The 18,427-nt window shown below is 41.3% G+C and overlaps 1 protein-coding gene across 4 annotated transcripts in view; it reads right to left on the minus strand.

The window, feature by feature from the left end:
- SIMC1 (SUMO interacting motifs containing 1) overlaps window positions 1–2,355 on the minus strand; it is a 97,619-nt gene extending 95,264 nt beyond the window's left edge. For 3 of the 4 annotated variants that reach the window (XR_006532579.2, XM_044777639.2, XM_044777640.2), the window contains exon 1: window positions 2,084–2,345. Coding sequence is in view for 3 of the 4 variants with exons in the window: in XM_044777639.2 (XP_044633574.2) it covers window positions 2,084–2,212 (129 nt within the window). In the remaining variant the exon portion in view is untranslated. Of the gene's footprint in view, window positions 1–2,083 lie in introns of all 4 variants that reach the window. The other variant, XM_044777638.2, reaches the window with a different exon arrangement.
- Between the last annotated feature and the right edge of the window lie 16,072 nt (window positions 2,356–18,427).

An 18,427-nucleotide genomic window follows, 5' to 3' on the forward strand; every position in this document is an offset into this window, starting at 1 on the left:
ATGCCTCTGATCTTTTACGTGGTTTTCCTACCACCTTTACCTAACTTGCAAGAAAAATAAAAGAACAAGCCTGGAGTTTTTAGAAAGCTGGAGTAAGTATCTGGAGAAGCAAGATTTACATTGGCTACTAGTCTCTGGAACTTGCCCCTTATTTCTCTTCGACTCAAAAGGCTCAAGATCAAAATGTTTGGTTAGGTGGCCATACAGGAGGGGAGCAGTTTGCAAGTGCACCTGTCTGTGTGTGAAGGGCCACAAGAGACACAACAGACTGAGATAAGGACGACATCTGTGCATCTGAAGAAGGAAGCTGGACCAGGATGAGGGAAGATGGACAATACCTGGGAAGAAAGGAAGCAGGCAGGAAGGATAAAGTTAAAGTGGGACTGAAAGAAGGGGCAATAACCAAGGAGGAACTAAGAGAAAAGGCAGTTGTGAGTTATTCTGCAGTATTTTTTCCTTCTACCTTTTTCCTCTCTATACTCTTTTCCTCGATGATCTCAGTCAATAACAGGCCTTCGACGCTCCTTTCTATCTGGATGATTATCAGATCTCTCCAGTCCTGATTTTTCTCCAGAGTTCAATTTCTTTGGGTTGGCCACATCCACATACATTTCCCATCAGCCCTTTAAATTCAGTAGGTCCAAACTGAATGTAGCATCCCCTTCACCCCAGGCCTGCTTCTACTCTAGCAGCACTCACTTTCACTTATCAAACATCCACCTGAAGTGTTCTCTCTCTCCCATTCCTTCAACCATTCTTTCATCCAAGAAATATTTATTGTGGCTCTATTATGTCCCCTGCACTGCCACAGCACTAGGTACATCCATTCACTTACCAAGTCGGGTCACTTCTACCCTGTCCATCTGTTCATCCCATCTAAATTCTTTACTGAGATTTACTGAGAATCTCTCTTGCTTGAACCGTGGCAACGTAACGCTATATGTTAATCGGTTTTGCATACCATGCATTCTGTATTGACCACCTAACATTTACCACTACACCTGAGGCACAGATGGGGCTCACAGTGGAGCCTTAGGGACTACAAACTGGCTGGGAAGGGGACTGGAGGAGCAGAAGCTAGGAGATTTGTCTTGAAGGAACATTTGCATACATGAAGAAAGGTGTTTTCCTTAAACCGTGCAGTACAGATCTATACAAATAATATGAGGGTGACGATTCTTTAGTTCTGGCGTGTGGCTTGCGGGACTGGGAAGATTGACAGGGAGAAAGCCTGTTCACCTCCACCCCTTGAATACTCAACAGCCACTTGTTGAATATATCACCTTCTATGACAGGGACCAGGGATGTTGTGTTCTCCCTTGTACCTCCCCCGACTCCTAGAACATCTGGCTCATAGTAGGGGTTCAATAAATATCCATAGAGGATTCTAGAAAGGCATGAACCATAGATATTTTATTCACAACCTCAGGAAGAAGGACGAAGACTAAAGAACCTAAGGGAGAAAGAAAGAGTGCAAGATGTTTCCCTCCCTATTCCTTCAGAGCCTGGTAAATGTTTGCTAAGCGAAATAAATCATCCTCCCGCACGACTCCAAACTCGGGCCCCTCGCTCGGCCGCCAGGCCCTGGAGCGCGGCCACCACCTGGCCCAGGCCCTGCTGCCCTCCCTCCGGGCCGGGGTCCTGTTCCCTCCCTGCACACAAGCGCACCCACCACAAGGCGAACAATTACACGCTCCCGCGTCGCTGCCTCGAGGTCCGCGACTCCCCCACGACCCCCTGTCCCCGACCCCCAGCCCTGCCGCCGCCCCCACGGGCTCCAGGGTTGCCCGCGGCCCCGCCTGACCCCGCCGCCGGCTGTGGGCTCCCGCACCCCCGCCCCCGGAGCTTCCATGTGCTCGGCCTTGAGCGCGGAGCCCGGAGGCCTGGCCGCCCAGCCCGGGCCCGCCGCGCTCCTCCGGGCGGGGAGGCCAGGGAGGCGGCAAGGCGGGAAGCGGCCGCAGCTGTGAGGCGCCAGAGGGCGGGCGGCAGCGGGCCGGACCGAGGGTCGCGCAGACGCGCGGCCAGAGCGGAGGCGGCGCTCTGGTGGCGGCGGGGCTCGGCAGCCGGCCGCTCGCTCACTCACCACGGTCCGGCGGGGCAGCGCGCTGGGGGGCCGCGACAGGGCCCGGCGGAGCCTCCGCGGCCGGCCCGAGCGGGCCCCCCCGGAGCTCTCGGAGCCGCTGTCGTCCGAGATCACGATGAAGTCCTCCATGGCAGCGGGCCCCAGCCGAGTCAGCGCGCGGGCGGCCGGCGACCCGGGCGGTGGCGACGGCGGCGACTTCGGTTCCTGCTGCTGAGGCGGCGGCGGCGGCGACGACCCGGGCCATCAGCCCGCCGGCCCCGCCCCTTCCCGCCCCGAGCCCCGCCCCCGCCGGCCCGGCCCCTCCCCCGCCCCGCCCGAACCCCGCCCCCTGGCGGCCGGCGGGTCAGGGCCGCGGGCCCCGCGCTTGGCGGGGGCGCCGGTCGTCCCTTACCGAGGAGAAAAAAAGAGAGAAAATCAAGTCGGAGCCGGCTTAGGCAGTGTTGGGGGCGGCAGTGCGAGACGCTGGGGCCGCGAGGGCTTCCACCGCTGCTGCCTGCTGACTGAAGCGTGAAGTGGGGTGTGCACGGGCCTCTCTGAGACAGCCTCGGCCACTGACCCACTGACCGGGACAGGGCCCTTGAGGGTGGGGACCTGGCCTCTACCCCTGACTGGGGTAGAGGGGCCCCCGACTGACTGGGGGAGGAGTCTTGGCCTCTGATTGGGGTAGAGGGGCCTCGCCTGACTCGGGGTGGGGGGAACCTGGCCTCTTACTGGGGTGGGGGCCCTGGCCTCTGAGGGGAAGAGGGACGTCTCACTGACTATGGGGGGGGGACCTGGCCTCTGACTGGGGGTAGAGGGCCCCACTCCTTTGTGCACATGTGCAAGTACATCTGTAGTGTAAATTCCCAGAAGTGGAATTACTGGGTCAAAGGCAATGTTTCTGTTGTTCTTTTGATAAATGATACCAGATTACCCTCCTAAGTTGCACCAATTTACAGTTTCACCAACAATCTTTGTTACTCAGAAATTTAAATTATGAGCTTTAGAGACTTGTTCAGTTGGTGACAGAAACTGAAAAATGCACAAGAGAATCCATGAAGTAGAAGATGCCATTAATAATTGGGTGTTATGAATGAGCAAAGTTATAAAGATGGAAGAAGATGTCCTCAGTAGAGGGAGAAGGGGTAGGTAGGTGGTCAGTTGTAGGGCAGAAACGTTAAAATCAAGATGGGATCTGTGTTGCAATAAATGTGGGGTATTGAAAAATCCTGCTACTCAGCCTCCGGCAACTTGGTGAGATGTATTAACAGATCCAAAGGAAAATGTGTTTATTAGAAGGGGGATTGGTTCCTAAAGGAATGGTTATCAGATGCTATGTAAGTCCTGTCTAGTGCAGTGATTCTCAAACTTTAGTGGGCATCAGAATTGCCCAGAAGGCTTTTTTAAAACACAGATTGCTGGGCCCCACCCTAGAGTTTCTGATTCAGTATGTATGAGGTGGGTCCCCAAAATTCGCATTTCTAACGGGTTCCCAGGTGATGTTGATGTTGCTGTTCTAGGGACCACACGTTGAAAACCACTGGTCTGGTGGACAGGGAGTCCGTGGACAATACATTTCAGATCTTCTGGTCAAATGGCTGAAATCGTTCTTGTTGTGAAGGGATTCATTAAGTTATGTTCATCACGTGCCATTAAACATTTAGTTTATTTAACTCCCTGCTTCTTGAAACACTGTCTTCTCTAAACTTCTGTAACTGCGCCTTTCTTACCACTTCTTTTCAGTCTCCTTAGCTGACTCCTGCTCCTCTACCCACTGCTTAAATCTCGATGTTCCTCAGAGTTCTGACATAGGCCACCTTCACATGTTTCTCCCTATGTAATCTCAACTATTCCCATGGCTTTAGTGATCATTTTTATGCTGATATCTCCCACAGATTTATCTCCAGCCCAGCCTTGTCCTCGAAGCTCCAGATGTATATGTCCAAATGTCTGTTGAATCTTGTAGGCATCTCAAATTGAATATGTTTAAAACTGAACTCACCCTCCTGCTCCAGAAAGCCTACTTCTCCTTCGGTGTTCCCTGTCTCAATGAGTGGTGGTACTGCTAGCCAGCAGTTGCTCAAGTGAGAAATCTGACCACTATGCTTGATTTCTATCTTCTTCTCATCAATCCGTCCTGTCTATTTTACCTCCTAAATATTTCTTGCATCCGTTCGCTTCTTTTGGCCTCTGCTGTTGTGATTCTAGGCAAGTGAATATCACTTATGGCCCAGTTGACTGTAGTAGCCTCCTATCCAGGCTTCCTGAATCTATTCTTGTCCTCTTTCATTCCATCCTCCACACTCAGCCAAAATGTTCCTTAACAAAGTATGTAATCATGCCCCCTTCGTGTCTTTCTAATGACACTTAGTCTGCTCAGGCTGCCGTAACAAAGTACCATGGACTGGTTGCTTAAACAACAGAAATTCATTTTCTCGCAATTCTGGAGGTGGGGAAGTCCAAGATCAAGGTGCTGGCCAATTCGGTTCCTGGTGAAGACCGTCTCCTGGGGTTGCAGATTTCTCATTGTATCCTCACATGGCCTTTCCTCAGTGGGTGAGAGAGAGATATATAAATCTCTTCTTCCTCTTATAAGGCCACTAATGCCATCATGAGGGCCCCCTCCTCAAGTTCTAATCTAACCTTAATTACCTCCCAAAGGCCCCGTGTCCAAATCCCATCACTCTGGGGGTTAGAGCTTCAACATATGGATTTTGGGGGAACACAAACATAACACAGTATAAACTTCTAAATATGAGTACTTTTGTAATTATGTAAATAGATGCTATATTTATATGTAACATGTTATATATTATACATTATATATAAATATATTTATATATATAACATATAAATATAACATTTCACTCTAAATTTTACCTTAAAAAAAGAAATGGAAAAAATTTTGAACTCTATAATATGCATGCTGTATTGTTGAGGTGTGGAGTGTACTGATGTCTGCAGGTTACTTTGAAAGGCATCAAAAATAACGTGGATAAATGTGTAGATGGATAGATATGAGTAAAGCAAATATAACAAAATGCTAACGTTGGCAGATCTGCATGGTAGTAATATGGGTATTCACTTTTAACTTTTATGTATATTTGAATGTTTTCATATTATGTTGAGAAAAAATTTAAAATTAAGAAAGTTAGTTATGATTTTACCATATTTTAAAAAGCTAAGAAAAGGAGATTACCATGAACCCTATGTATCCATCATCTAGCTTCAAGAATTATCAATCTTGTTCTATTTATGTTCCCACCCACTTTCTCACCCCGACCTTCCTGAATTATTTTGAAGTAAATCTCAGATATCACCTTGTTTATTCTGTAGACATTTCAGTGTGTATCTTTAAAAGAAACGGAATCTTCATTCAACAAAGTGTTGTTGAGCACGTATGCTGTACTGAAGGGACACAATAGACAACATAGACATGGTCTCTGGTCCATGGTGCTTATAATTTATGGGGAAGACAAACAATAAACTACTAAATAATTATACATTATTATAAGTATATAAACAGTTTGAGAAGTCTTAGCTTTGTATACAGGATTCTAGGCCCACCCCCAGAGAATCTGGTTCATAACCTCCAGAGTAGGTCCTTGGGGGTCTTTCTTTTGCTGAGGAAGATTCACCCTGAGCTAACATCTGCTACCAATCTTCCTCTTTTTTTTTTTTTGTGAGCTGCCACCACAGCATGACCACTGACAGACCAGTGGTGTAGGTTCGCATCTGGGAACCAAACCTGGGCTGCTGAAGCAGAGTACACCAAACTTAATCACTGGGCCGCTGAAGCAGAGTGCACCAAACTTAATCACTAGGCCACTGGGGCTGGCCCGAAAAGTCTTAACTTTTGAGACATAAACATAAACGATTTAATGTTTCCCCAATTACCATTACCACTGTCTCTAGAAATCCTCTTGCTCTCTGGAAAGCAGATTCCCTTAAGAATATTCTACTCTGGTCCCATAACTGCGCAGTCACTTTCAGTAACTAGTACAGTCTCATTCCAAGTATTTTGACTTAGGCCAGCCCGTTTTAATCTTTAATCTCATATTTAATTCATAGCTCTTCCTGTTCTCCTGGTGCAGGTGGACTTGTGGCTACAACGGCTCTTAGTGGACGGGGTGATAATGTCATTCTTCTTCTCTCTCCTTGGCTCTTGCTCCTCCCAAGTAGGGATAAGGGGGAGAGAGAAAGAGTGTTCTCTGCAAGACTGTCCTTGAAAAGTCTGTTTTTTTTCTGTTGGTTGTTGCAACTTCAGTAACAGTTCTCCCAATGTGTCAGGAGTCCAGATGCCAGCTCTCTTACTTGGACTGGGCACACTGTTGCTCTCTGTAGCCTCCCCTGTGCACTCCCTAACTTAGGAGAGGTCAGTCTCCACCCCTTTCTTCCGGACATTCCCCCCGAGGCCTTGCCGGGGCACTCTAACATATAGCCTTTTGTTGTTGGGGATCTTTGTCTGGAGGCTCTTGGGGAGTGCTAGCAAGAGCCTTGAGCCTCAGCCACCTTCTGTACTCTCCAGTTGACTCACACATGGAGAATTTACATATATAATTCAAGGAAGAAGGGAATAGAGGCAGCTCCCATCTTGGTGCCCCTCTCTTAGCACCAACTATCTCTTTTCTCCCTTCCTTCACCCCCAAGGGCATCAGTAGTTTGGGGACTTTCTAAGCTTGGGGAGTGGGGAGAAGAATAGTTTGGTGCACTTTAATCTTGTAGGAATGGGGGAACAAGTTGAATGGCCCCCATCTTCTTTAGCTGGGGAGAGGTTATGGATGGTTGCCATCTACAATAAGTAATGTTCATCCATGGATATATGAACAAATTTGGAAAAAAATTCAAATATCTACTTTTGTTGCAGAATTTATGATAGAGTGATTAATATAACTAGCTGACGTTCAAGCATAAAAATAGTGATATAACTTTAGGAATACAACAATGTTCTCATTGTATATATCTTTCTCATCAGCCATCCTGCCTGAAACTCAGGAAACACAGGGTCCCTGGCTATGTGATATGAGTAGACTTGAAAAGTACCTTGTTCTTATTTGGCAACCCAGATGGATGAATATTGGCCCTGAAGTTGCTTTTCTTAAAACTGTAAGTAGTGTTGGTTTTATTTTCTTGGCTATCCCGGATCTGTCTTCAAATATGCTGTTTACCCAAGATTTCCAAAATGATGGATGGTGTCTTTTTCAGAAATTAGTATGTGTGTGTATTTTACTTTTCTTTTTTTCTGGGTGACTTGTCTTACATTTTTTTCAGATTTATAGAGATATAATTGACATATAACATTGTGTAAGGTTTTTGTTTTTTTTGTTTTTCTGGTGAGGAAGATTGGCCCTGAGCTAACATCTGTTGCCAATCTTCCTCTTTTTGCTTGAAGAAGAGTCTCGCTGAAATACATCTCTGCCAGTCGTCCTCTGTTTTGTGTGTGGGATGCTGCCACAGCATGGCTTTATGAGTGGTATGGAGGTCCATGCCCGGGATCCGGGCCCAGGAACCCTGGGCCACCGAAGTGGAGCATGTGAACTTAACCACTATGCCACCAGGCCAGCCCCATAACATTGTGTAAGTTCAAGGTATACACTGTGATGCTTTGATACACATACATATTGCGAAATGTTTATCACAGTAAGGTTAGTTAACATATCTTTTACCTCACCTAGTTACCGTTTTGTTGTTGTTATGGTGAGAACAGAAAAGCTCTACTCTCACAGCAACTTTCAAGTTTACAATACAGTGTCATTAACTATATCATCATGCTGTATATTAGATCCCTGGAACTTATTCATCTTATAACTGAAAGTTTGTACTGTTTGACCAACATCATGCCATTTCCCCCACACCCTAGACCCTGGTAACCACTATTCTAGTTTCTGTTTCTGAGAGTTTGATGTTTTTAGATTCCACATTTAAGTGAGATTATAGAGTATTTGTCTTTCTCTGTCTGAATTATTTCACTTAGCATGATGCCCTCAAGGTCTATCCATGTTGTCGCAAATGGTAGGATTTTCTTCTTTTCTTTGGCTGAGTAATATTTGCGTGTGTATTTTTCGAGGTGACACTTCTTCATACAGTTATTCCCCTCAAATCATACATTAATCCCATGTAAACTGAAAGGCTAATGCAGTCATTTATTCATCCAGTGAACACTGTATTTGCTGAGTGCCTGCTAGGTGCCAGGCACCTTGTTAGGGGCTGAGGATGAAACAGAGAGCAAGACAGCCGTGGCCTCTGTCCTCACAGATCTTAGCAGTGAAGAAGGTCATTGGGATTCTGATTGGGATTGCATTGAATCTGTAGATTGCTTTAGGTAATATGGACATTTTAATTATATTTATTCTTCCAATCCATATGCATGGACTATCTTTCCATTTCTTTATGTCATCATCAATTTCTTTTGATAATATGTTATAGTTTTCATTGTATAGATCTTTCACCTCCTTGGTTAAATTTATTCCTAGATATTTTATTCTTTTTGTTGTGATTGCAAATGGGATTGTATTCTTGAGTTCTCTTTCTGTTAGTTCATCATTAGAGTGTAGAAATGCAACTGATTTTTGTAAGTTGACTTTGTATCCTGCAACTTTGCTGTTGTTAATTATTTCAAATAGTTTTCTGATGGATTCTTTAGGGTTTTCTATATACAGAATCATGTCATCTGCAAACAGCGAGAGTTTCACTTCTTTCTTTCCAATTTGGATTCCTTTTATTTTCTTTTTCTTTCCTAATTGCTCTGGCCCAAACCTCCAGTACAATGTTGAATAGGAGTGTTGAGAGTGGGCACCCTTGTGTTGTTCCTGTCCTCAGAGAGATGGCTTTCAGTTTATCTCCATTGAGTATGATGTTGGCTGTGAGTTTGTCATATATGGCCTTTATTATGTTGAGGTACTTTCCTTCTATACCCGTTTTATTGAGAGTTTTTATCATAAATGGATGTTGGATCTTGTTAAATGTTTTCTCTGTGTCTATTGAGATGATCATGTAGTTTTTATTCCTCATTTTGTTAATGTGGTTTATCACATTGATTGATTTATGCATGTTGAACCATCCCTGCATCCCTGGTATAAATCCCACTTGATCATGGTGCATGATTGTTTTATTGCATTGCTGTATTCGGTTTGCCAATGTTTTGTTGAGGATTTTTGCATCTATGTTCATCAGTGATATTGGCCTGTAATTTTCCTTCTTTGTGTTGTCTTTGTTTGGCTTTGGTATCAGGGCGATGTTTGCCTCATAGAATGTGTTAGGAAGTATTCTGCCTTCCTCAATTTTTTGGAATAGTTTTAGAAGGATAGGTATTAAATCTTCTTTGAGTGTTTGGTAGAATTCTCCAGAGGAGCCGTCTGGTCCTGGACTTTTATTTTTTGGGAAGTTTTTTTTTTTTTTTTAAAGATTGGCACCTGGGCTAACAACTGTTGCCAATCTTCCCTTTTATTTTTAAGGATTGGCACCTAGGCTAACAACTGTTGCCAATCTTTTTTTTTTTTCTGCTTTATCTCCCCAACCTGCCCCCCCCACCCCCCCCCCCCCCCGCCCCCGTACACAGTTGTATATCTTAGTTGCAGGTCCTTCTAGTTGTGGGATGTGGGATGCCGCCTCAATGTGGCCTGACGAGCAATGTCATGTCCGTGCCCAGGATCTGATCCCTGGGCTGCCGCAGCAGAGCATGCAAACTTAACCACTCGGCCACAGAGCTGGCCCCGGGAGGTTTTTGATTACTGTTTCAATCTCTTTACTTGTGATTGGTCTATTCAGATTCTCTATTTATTCTTGGTTCAATTTTGGGAGGCTGTAAGAATTTATCTGTTTCTTCTGGGTTGTCCAATTTGTTGGCATATAGTTTTTCATAGTATTCTCTTATGATCCTTTGTATTTCTGTGGCATTCATTGTTATTTCTCCTCTCTCATTTCTAATTTTATTCATTTGAGTCTTCTCTCTTTTTTTCCTAGTGAGTCTGGCTAAGGGTTTGTCTGATTTGTTGGCATATAGTTTTTCATAATATTCTCTGATAACCCTTTGTATCTCTGTGGTATCCATCATAATTTCTCCTGTTTTATTTCTGATTTTATTTGAGCTGTCAATGAAAATAATCCATAACCAATCTATAAATGAAAATTTGGGTGAGTTTATTCTGAGCTGAAATCTGAGGACCATGGCCCGGGGCCTTTCTTCCCGAAGAAGAAAGGGTACCAAGGAAGTGAGGTATACAGAGTGGTTATATACCCCCATACAGGACATTTCACATATGATTGAAATGTCCCTACCACAATAGTCACAAGATTGCCCTGTCGGCACAGCGCTTGATGGACACAGCAGGTAGTGGGTCTGCTCTCTTGGAGGGCATAGCAGGAGGCAAGTCTATTGTGTTGACCTGGGTGGTCACAGGTGAGCACAGCAATCAGTTTCTAGCCTAAAGAAAGATGCTTAATCCTTAAAGAAATGCCAACGTTGGGAGGGGGAGGGAAGTTGCACCTTTATCTCAAGGGCCTTTGTTCTTGCCATAGGGAATATCTAAAGCAGATATACAATGCATGCTCAACAGCCACGGTCAGGCCCTTTTGGAAAGACAAGGTCAGGCCGAATTAGGTTTATACCAAATGCCTTCCTCATATTCTCCAATATATGCTATTGCTTGCCATTTTTATTTGTCAGAGCCTTCTCTCTTTTTTTTCTTCTTGAGTCTGGCTAAGGGTTTGTCCATTTTGTTTATCTTCTCAAAGAACCAGCTCTTTGTTTCACTGATCCTTTCTACTGTTTTTTTGTTGTTTCAATTTCATTTATTTCTGCTCTAAATTTTATTGTTTCCCTCCTTCTGTTGACTTTGGGCTTTGTTCTTCTTTTTCTAATTCTCTTAGGTGTATTTTAAGATTTAATTTTGAGAGTTTTCTTGTTTGTTAAGGTGGACCTGTATTGCTATGAATTTCCCTCTTATAACTGCTTTTGCTACGTCCCATATGAATTGGTATAGTGTATTTTCATTCTCATTTGTCTCCAGATGTTTTTTGATTTCTCCTTTAATTTATTCAATGATCCATTGGTTGTTCAGTTGCATGTTATTTAGTTTCCACATGTTTGTCACTTTGCCAGCTTTTTGTTATAGTTGATTTCCAGTTTCATAGCATTGTGGTTGGAAAAGGTACTTGATATGGTTTCAATCTTCTTAAATTTATTGAGGCTTGCCTTGTTTCCCAACATGTGGTCTATCCTTGAGAATGTTCCATGTGCACTTGAGAAGAATGTCTATTCTGCTGTTTTTGGATAGAGTGCTCTATATATGTCTATTAAGTCCATCTGGTCTAGTTTTTTGTTTAAATCCACTATTTCCTTCTGATTTTCTGTCTGGATGATCTACCCACTGATTTAAGTTGAGTGTTAAGGTCCCTTACTGTTATTGTGTTGTTGTTTATATCTCCTTTTAGGTTTGTTAGTAGTTGCTTTACATACTTTGATGCTCCTCTGTTAGGTGCATATATATTTTTAAGTGTTATGTCTTCTTGGTGGAGTGTCCCTTTTATCATTATATACTGCCCCTCTTTGTCTCTCTTTACTTGTTTTGTCTTGAAGTCTACTTTGACTGTTATAGGTATGGCAACAACTGCTTTCTTTTGTTTGCCATTAGCTTGGAGGAACCTCTTCCATCCCTTCACTCTGAGCTTGTGTTTGTCTTTAGAGCTAAGATGTGTTTCCTGGAGGCAGCATAATGTTGGGTCTTGTTTTTTAATCCATCTCACTTCTCTGTGTCTTTTTTTTTTTTTTTAAAGATTGGCACCTAGGCTAACAACTGTTGCCAATCGGTTTTTTTTTCTGCTTTATTTCCCAAACCCCCCCGGTACATAGTTGTATATCTTAGTTGCAGGTCCTTCTAGTTATGGGATATGGGACACCGCCTCAATGTGGCCTGACAAGCGGTGCCATGTCCGCGCCCAGGATCCGAACCCTGGGCTGCTGCAGTGGAGTGCACGAACTTAACCACTCGGCCAAGGAGCCGGCCCCCCCTGTGTGTTTTGATCAGAGAATTCAATCCATTTATATTTAGAGTGATTACTGATATGTGACGCTTAACACTGCCATTTTATCTCTCATTTTCTGATTCTTCTGCATTTCCCTTCTTTTTCATCCCGTGTATTTTGGACTACCAATTCAGTTTGGTAGTTCTCTATGATGTTTTTCTTAGTTTTCTCTTTATTTATCATTTGTGTCTCTGTTCTGATTATTTGTTTAGTGGTTACCATGAGGTTTGTATAAAAAATCTTGTAGATGATATAGTCCATTTTCTGATAGCCTCTTATTTCCTTAGACTAAGCTGATTCCATCCCTTTCCTCTTCCCCTTCTAAGTTATTACTGTCATGACTTATTCCATCTTGTATTGTGAGTTTGTGGTTAAAATGATGAGATTATATTTATTTTTGATGTTTTCCTTCCTTTTATCTTTAATGTTATAATTAAGTGTTTGATAATCTGTTCTGATAGAGAGCTGCCATTTTCTGGTTTTGTCTACATATTAATCTCCTAGCCCAAGGCTTAGTAAACCCTTTCTTTTCAGATATGAGGGCCTTCTTGAGCATTTCTTGTGTGTGTGGGCTCTTGTGGCAATGGACTCCCTCAGCTTTTGTTTATCTTGGGAAGATTTTTTTCTCCATCATATTTTCACTGGATAGAGTATTCTTGGCTGCAACTTTTTGTCTTTCAGAATTTTTAGTATAGCATTCTACTCTCTCCTAGCCCATAAGGTTTCTGCTGAGAAATCTGAACTCCTGATAGGAGTTCTTTGGTAAGTTATTTTCTTCTCCCTTGCTGCCCTTAGTATTTTTCTTTGTCATTAACTTGCCAGCTTTACTACTATATGCCTTCAAGAAAGTCTTTCTTCAATTATTTAATTAGGAGTTAAATTAGCTTCTTTTACTTGTATTTCCAGCTCCTTCCCCAGATTTGGGAAGTTCTTGCCTATTATTTCTTTGAACAAGATTTCTGCTCCATTCTCCTTCTTTTCTCCCTCTGGAGCATCTATAATAATTATATTGCATTTCCTAATTGAGTTGGATATTCCTCAGAGAATTTCTTCATTTCTTTTTAGTCTTAGTTCTTTCTTCTCCTCCATCTGAAGCATTTCTATATTTCTGTCCTATAGACTGCCGATTCTCTCCTCCATAATATCAGCTCTGTTGTTGAAGGAATCTGGATTTTTCTTTATCTCATCCATTGTTTTTTTCATCTCCAACATTTCTGATTGTTTTTTCTTTATAGTTTCAATCTCTTTTGTGAAGAAGTTCATGATTTCATTGAACTGTCTATCTGTATTTCTTGTAACTCATTTTCTTTTTCTTATGATAGATATTTTGAATTCTCTGTCATTTAGATGATAAATTTCTGTGCCTTCAGGATTGATTTCTGGGTACTTGTCATTTTCCTTCTGGTCTGGAGTATTAAAAGTATTTTCATATTGTTTTATGGTGTGTATTTGTGCCTCCACATAATGATAGTATTTGGTCTCAGCTTCTACCTGCCACTGCTGGTTGGGGGTCAAGAGCTATGTATTCTGAGCCCACCACGACCTCAGCTCACTTGCTTACAGCCACTGCTTTTCTCTCATATGCATGAGTGCTCTGGCCAACCAGGTGAGCTGGAGTGCTTGGCGGGGATGGGGGGGTGGTGGTGCTGCCTTTCACCTACACAGTCCTGGGGGTGTTTCCACTCTGCCCTCACTATCTGCTCTCCTGCAATGCTGGCTTGATGAAGACACCCTGGCAATAGCTTAGCCACCTCTGTGTGGGGCTTTCCCAGGGGCTGTGAGGGAACTTGGAGAGCAAAGGTGTTTCTGCAGAGGGCCATCCCTCCCCCCTCTCCTCTCAGAGTCATGCAGTCCTGTGCCATGGGTCTCTGCCATTGGGGTAGGGAGAGGAGATCCCCTTACCTCCTTCCAATTCCTCTGGGGGGTCCAACACCTCCACCGTGAGACATATGGCTGTGTGGGTCTCTCAGACATCTTTTGTGTTGTGTGAATGTCCTTTGTTGGTATGTGAATGTGCTTTTTGTTGTATCTTAGTGGGGAGAGTCCAAGGGAAGAGCTCACCCCACAATGATGCTGATGTCATTCCCCTTTACTTTCTTTTTAAAAAATAATTTTTAATAAAAAATTTATACAGAAAAAATAATATGTGGAGATGCAAAACCACATGAGATGCCATTTCACACTCATTAGGATGGCTATTAAAAAATGGACAACAAGGTTTGGCAAGGATGTGAAGAAATTGGAACTCTTGTGCATTGCTGGTGGGGATGTAAAATGGTGCAGGTGCTGTGGAGAACAGTTTGGCAGTTCCTCAAAAAGTTAAGCATAGAATTACCATATGATCCAATGATTCTACTCCTAAGTATTTGCTCAAAAGCACTGAAAGCAGGGACTCCAACAGATGCTTATCCACCAATCTTCATAGCAGCATTATTCATGATAGTCAAAAGGTGGAAATAATCCAGGTGTCCATCAGTAGATGAATGGATAAACAAAATGTGGTATATCCACACAATGGAATTCTATTCAGTCATAAAAAGGATGGAAATTATGTCATAAAGTACAACATGGATTAAATGAAGACATTATGCTCAATGAAATAAACCAGTCACAAAAGGACAAATATTGCATGACTGTACTTATATGAAGTACCTAGAATACGTAAATTCATAGAGACAGAAAATAGAATAAGGTTATCAGGGGTTGGGGGAAGGGAGAATGGAGGGTTATTCAATGGGTACAGAGTTTTTGTTTGGGATGGTAAAAAAGTTCTGGAAATGGATAGTGATGGTAGCACAATATTGCGATTGTACTAATGCCACTGAATCATACACTTAAAAGTGGTTGTGGTGGTAAATTTTGTGTGTATTTTACCACAACAAAAATGTGAATATTTTCCTTTTATTAAAAAATTAAAAATTATAGGTAAGGTTAAAGGCCCCTTGACTACCTCCTCCATCTTGATCCCAATTCCCCCTCTTCAGTGCTTCCACGTTTACTCCTCTAGAGCTTTTCTGTGTATTTACCTATATTCATATGTGCTTATTAATAGGACGTATTTTTAGCTTTATCCAAAGAGCATGTCTGCTTTAATATGGAGATTTGAAACTGTCATTTGCAGTAAAAATGTTCTAAGCAATAGGGCTTCTTGCCTTATTAATGGGAATTTTTTTGGTGGATATACATTTTAAAAGGTTGTTTTTTTCATTTTTTCATTATGTGGCAGGGTCAGTGCCTGCAGACCTGCTTTTGTTTATGCTAAAGCAAGCCAGCTCAGGTTTCTCCTCTGCCCTAGGGAACACTCTCTCCCTCCTGCTGGATTCCAGGTACAATCTACCAGTTTCAGGCCGCTCCTAGCTCTTCACTGGACTGCTTCAGTAGGCAGCCTTTCAGTGTGTGTAACTTTACTTAAATAAGTTTCTTATCCTTTCTCCATTTCCATCCCAGCTTCTAGTTTGCTGAGATATCAAGCGGCTTTCAAAGAATTTATAAAAATTTTGTTTTATCCTCTGTGTTCAAAGATGATACATCCTCATTTTGAGAAAATTTAAACAATTTAGAATGGTTGCAAAGCAGAACGTGTAACCACATCACTCTTCAATAACAACTTTCCAGACATCTCTGAGTGGTCGATACCCACAGGTGCAGACATACAATTTCACACACATAGAATCATACTAGGCACGTTGTATTGCAATTGGCTTTCTTAAATTAAAAAAATATGTCCTTACAGTTTTCTGTGTCAGGTAATATAGATCTACATTATTCATTATGTTGGCTCATAATAGTATTTTAAAAATAGTCTGACATTTGCTCTTCTTATTTTATAGAAAAGCAGAAGGAAGCAAACAAAAAAGTGTATCATATTCTCCAATCCCTGATTGAACAGTTTATAAAATTAAAAGAAACACATTTATGAGATTAGAAAAGTCATGCTACAAAAGGTTACACAATAAAAAGTGAAAGTTGAGAGCTACCCTCCCTTTCCTAGTTCATCTTCCCAAGGTTAAATGCCTTTATTAGTTTCTTGTGAATCCTTCAAAACATACAAAATTACTTACATTTACTTATTTCTATATTTATATCTCTTTTTTAAATTGAGTTAATTCTTTTTTGAAATTTATTTATTTTCATTTGTTTTTAACACATAAAAGATCACACTGTACATAGTTACTTTGCTTTTTTCATTTAATATATTTTGGGGATCATTCCCTGACTGCAAGGGAAATATATCTTTCTCTTTTCATCAGCTGCATAAAAAAGTCACTTGTTAGGGTGTGCCACAATTTATTTAACCAGTTCCCTATCATGGATATTTTGGTTGTTGCTAGGGTTTTGCTTGTTTGTTTAATGTGTGGTTTTGATTTTACTATTACCAGTAAGGTTACAGAACATCTTTTTACTTAACAAGTCTTGGCGGCATATCCACAGAGAAAACCTAAAGCATTTGGGATGGGTTAAAGGGTGTATGTATTTTACATGTTGATGGAAATTACTAATTATCTTCCAGAAAGGTTGCACCAAATAACATTCCAACAAAAGTGTCTGAGAGTGCTTATTTCCTAAAATTCCACAATCATTGGTTATCAGATTTTTTAGTTGTTGTCAATCAAATAAATTAAGATTAGTATCTTGTTCTGATTTCCATTTACTTCATTATGAATGAAGTTGAGATATTTTTAAAACGTTCCTTGGCCGTTTGTAGTTGTTTTCTTGAAACTGTCTGTTCATACACATTCATTATTTTTTTCTCCTAGGCTTTTCATCTTATTCAATAGCTCTCAGTAGAATTTGTATGAATAGCTAAGATTTATTGTGCAAAGTATTACATTGCTTGGATAATTTATTTAACTAGTTATCTAATAATGAACACTTAGGATGTTTACAATATCATACTGCAGTTTTAAGTGTTCTTGTACTTACATCTTTGTACTCTGAACCAAATATCTCTTTAAGTTAGATTTCTAGATGTGGAATTGCTGATTTAAAGCCAAATTCTTTGTCAAAATTTTTCAAAATGCCATTGTTGGATGGGGGAATGGTCCAAGCGGGGGACTGAGAGAAATAAAGAAAGAGGAACTAAATAGTTGCTTCTAATTGTAAGGCTAATCAGTTCTAAGTTAGAGTGAACTATCAGGCTAATTGATGATCTTATAATCCCAGCTGCTTTCGTCAATAAACTTCTTAAAATTCTAAATCCCCTTCTCTATTTGGGTGCGCAGACCTCCTGGGAGTCTGAAAATTCTATGGGAAACAAAAGGAAAAAGTTAACTTTGTAATTTTCAAGTAAATAATAGTGTTAAAAATAATTATGAACATGATCTGAATCATTTTATGGCCATGCAATTTTAATGTTGGCTTTACATTTCTGTTTACAATTGTCTGAGTTAGTACATACTGTTTGAAGGAATATTTGGCCTTATGCTAGTTCATGAATTTAAATTGAATGGAGGGAAGTAGTGGGAGAATGGAGTCAGTTTACCTAAAGGACTGGTGGACTCCTGGGGAAGCAGAGTTCAAAAGAACCTGTGCACAAAGCAAACCATTAAATTACAAGAAGATAGGAAATGATTTGGGAGAGGATGAATTGCATAAATCCTGTCTTTGTACCTAACAACTTGTTCATTAGCAGTAAGTTTAGTAGAAAAATTAGAATGAAGAAGTTTTACATTTCTGATTTGAGTAATAATTGGATTAGGAAACCAATTCAGGCCAAATTGCATTAATAATCACAATGCCAACCTTAGTTTTACAGGAGTTATCTGGTGACACTGCATTAAACTAGGCATTCCAGGATTTCTTGGGTGGTTTTGACCAAATAAGAGGTCTGCCTTGAGTTAGCAAAGAAATGAAGTTATTAACACCATTTTTTACAACATAATCATCTGAACAGACATTTTCTGCATTAGTATTTTTGACAACATCAAATAGACAAAAATTGCTCTCATTTATCATTCTGTTATGCATTTAATTATTATGAAGACATGTATATGCATACACACACACATATATATTGTTAATCTATTTTTCTTTTTTTCCAGTTACTTTCTTGTGAAAAAAATCCAAGATAAAAATCTACCACTTACGTTTTCCTTTGTCTTTGTTACTACTACATGCATATTCAGTTTTACATATTTGCAACAATGTTATGGCTACAGTTTTGATCTCTACATTTCTACATTTCATTTAACATATACATAAATATTTTTCCGTTTTTTTTTTTTTTGCTGAGGATGTCTCACCCTGAGCTAACATCTATTGCCAATCTTTCTCTTTTTTGGCTGAGAAAGATTCCCCCTGAGCTAACATCTGTTGCCAGTCTTTCTCTTTTTGTATGTGACC

Source organism: Equus asinus, chromosome 9 (genome assembly GCF_041296235.1).
Source record: "Equus asinus isolate D_3611 breed Donkey chromosome 9, EquAss-T2T_v2, whole genome shotgun sequence".
NCBI classification, from domain to species: domain Eukaryota; kingdom Metazoa; phylum Chordata; class Mammalia; order Perissodactyla; family Equidae; genus Equus; species Equus asinus.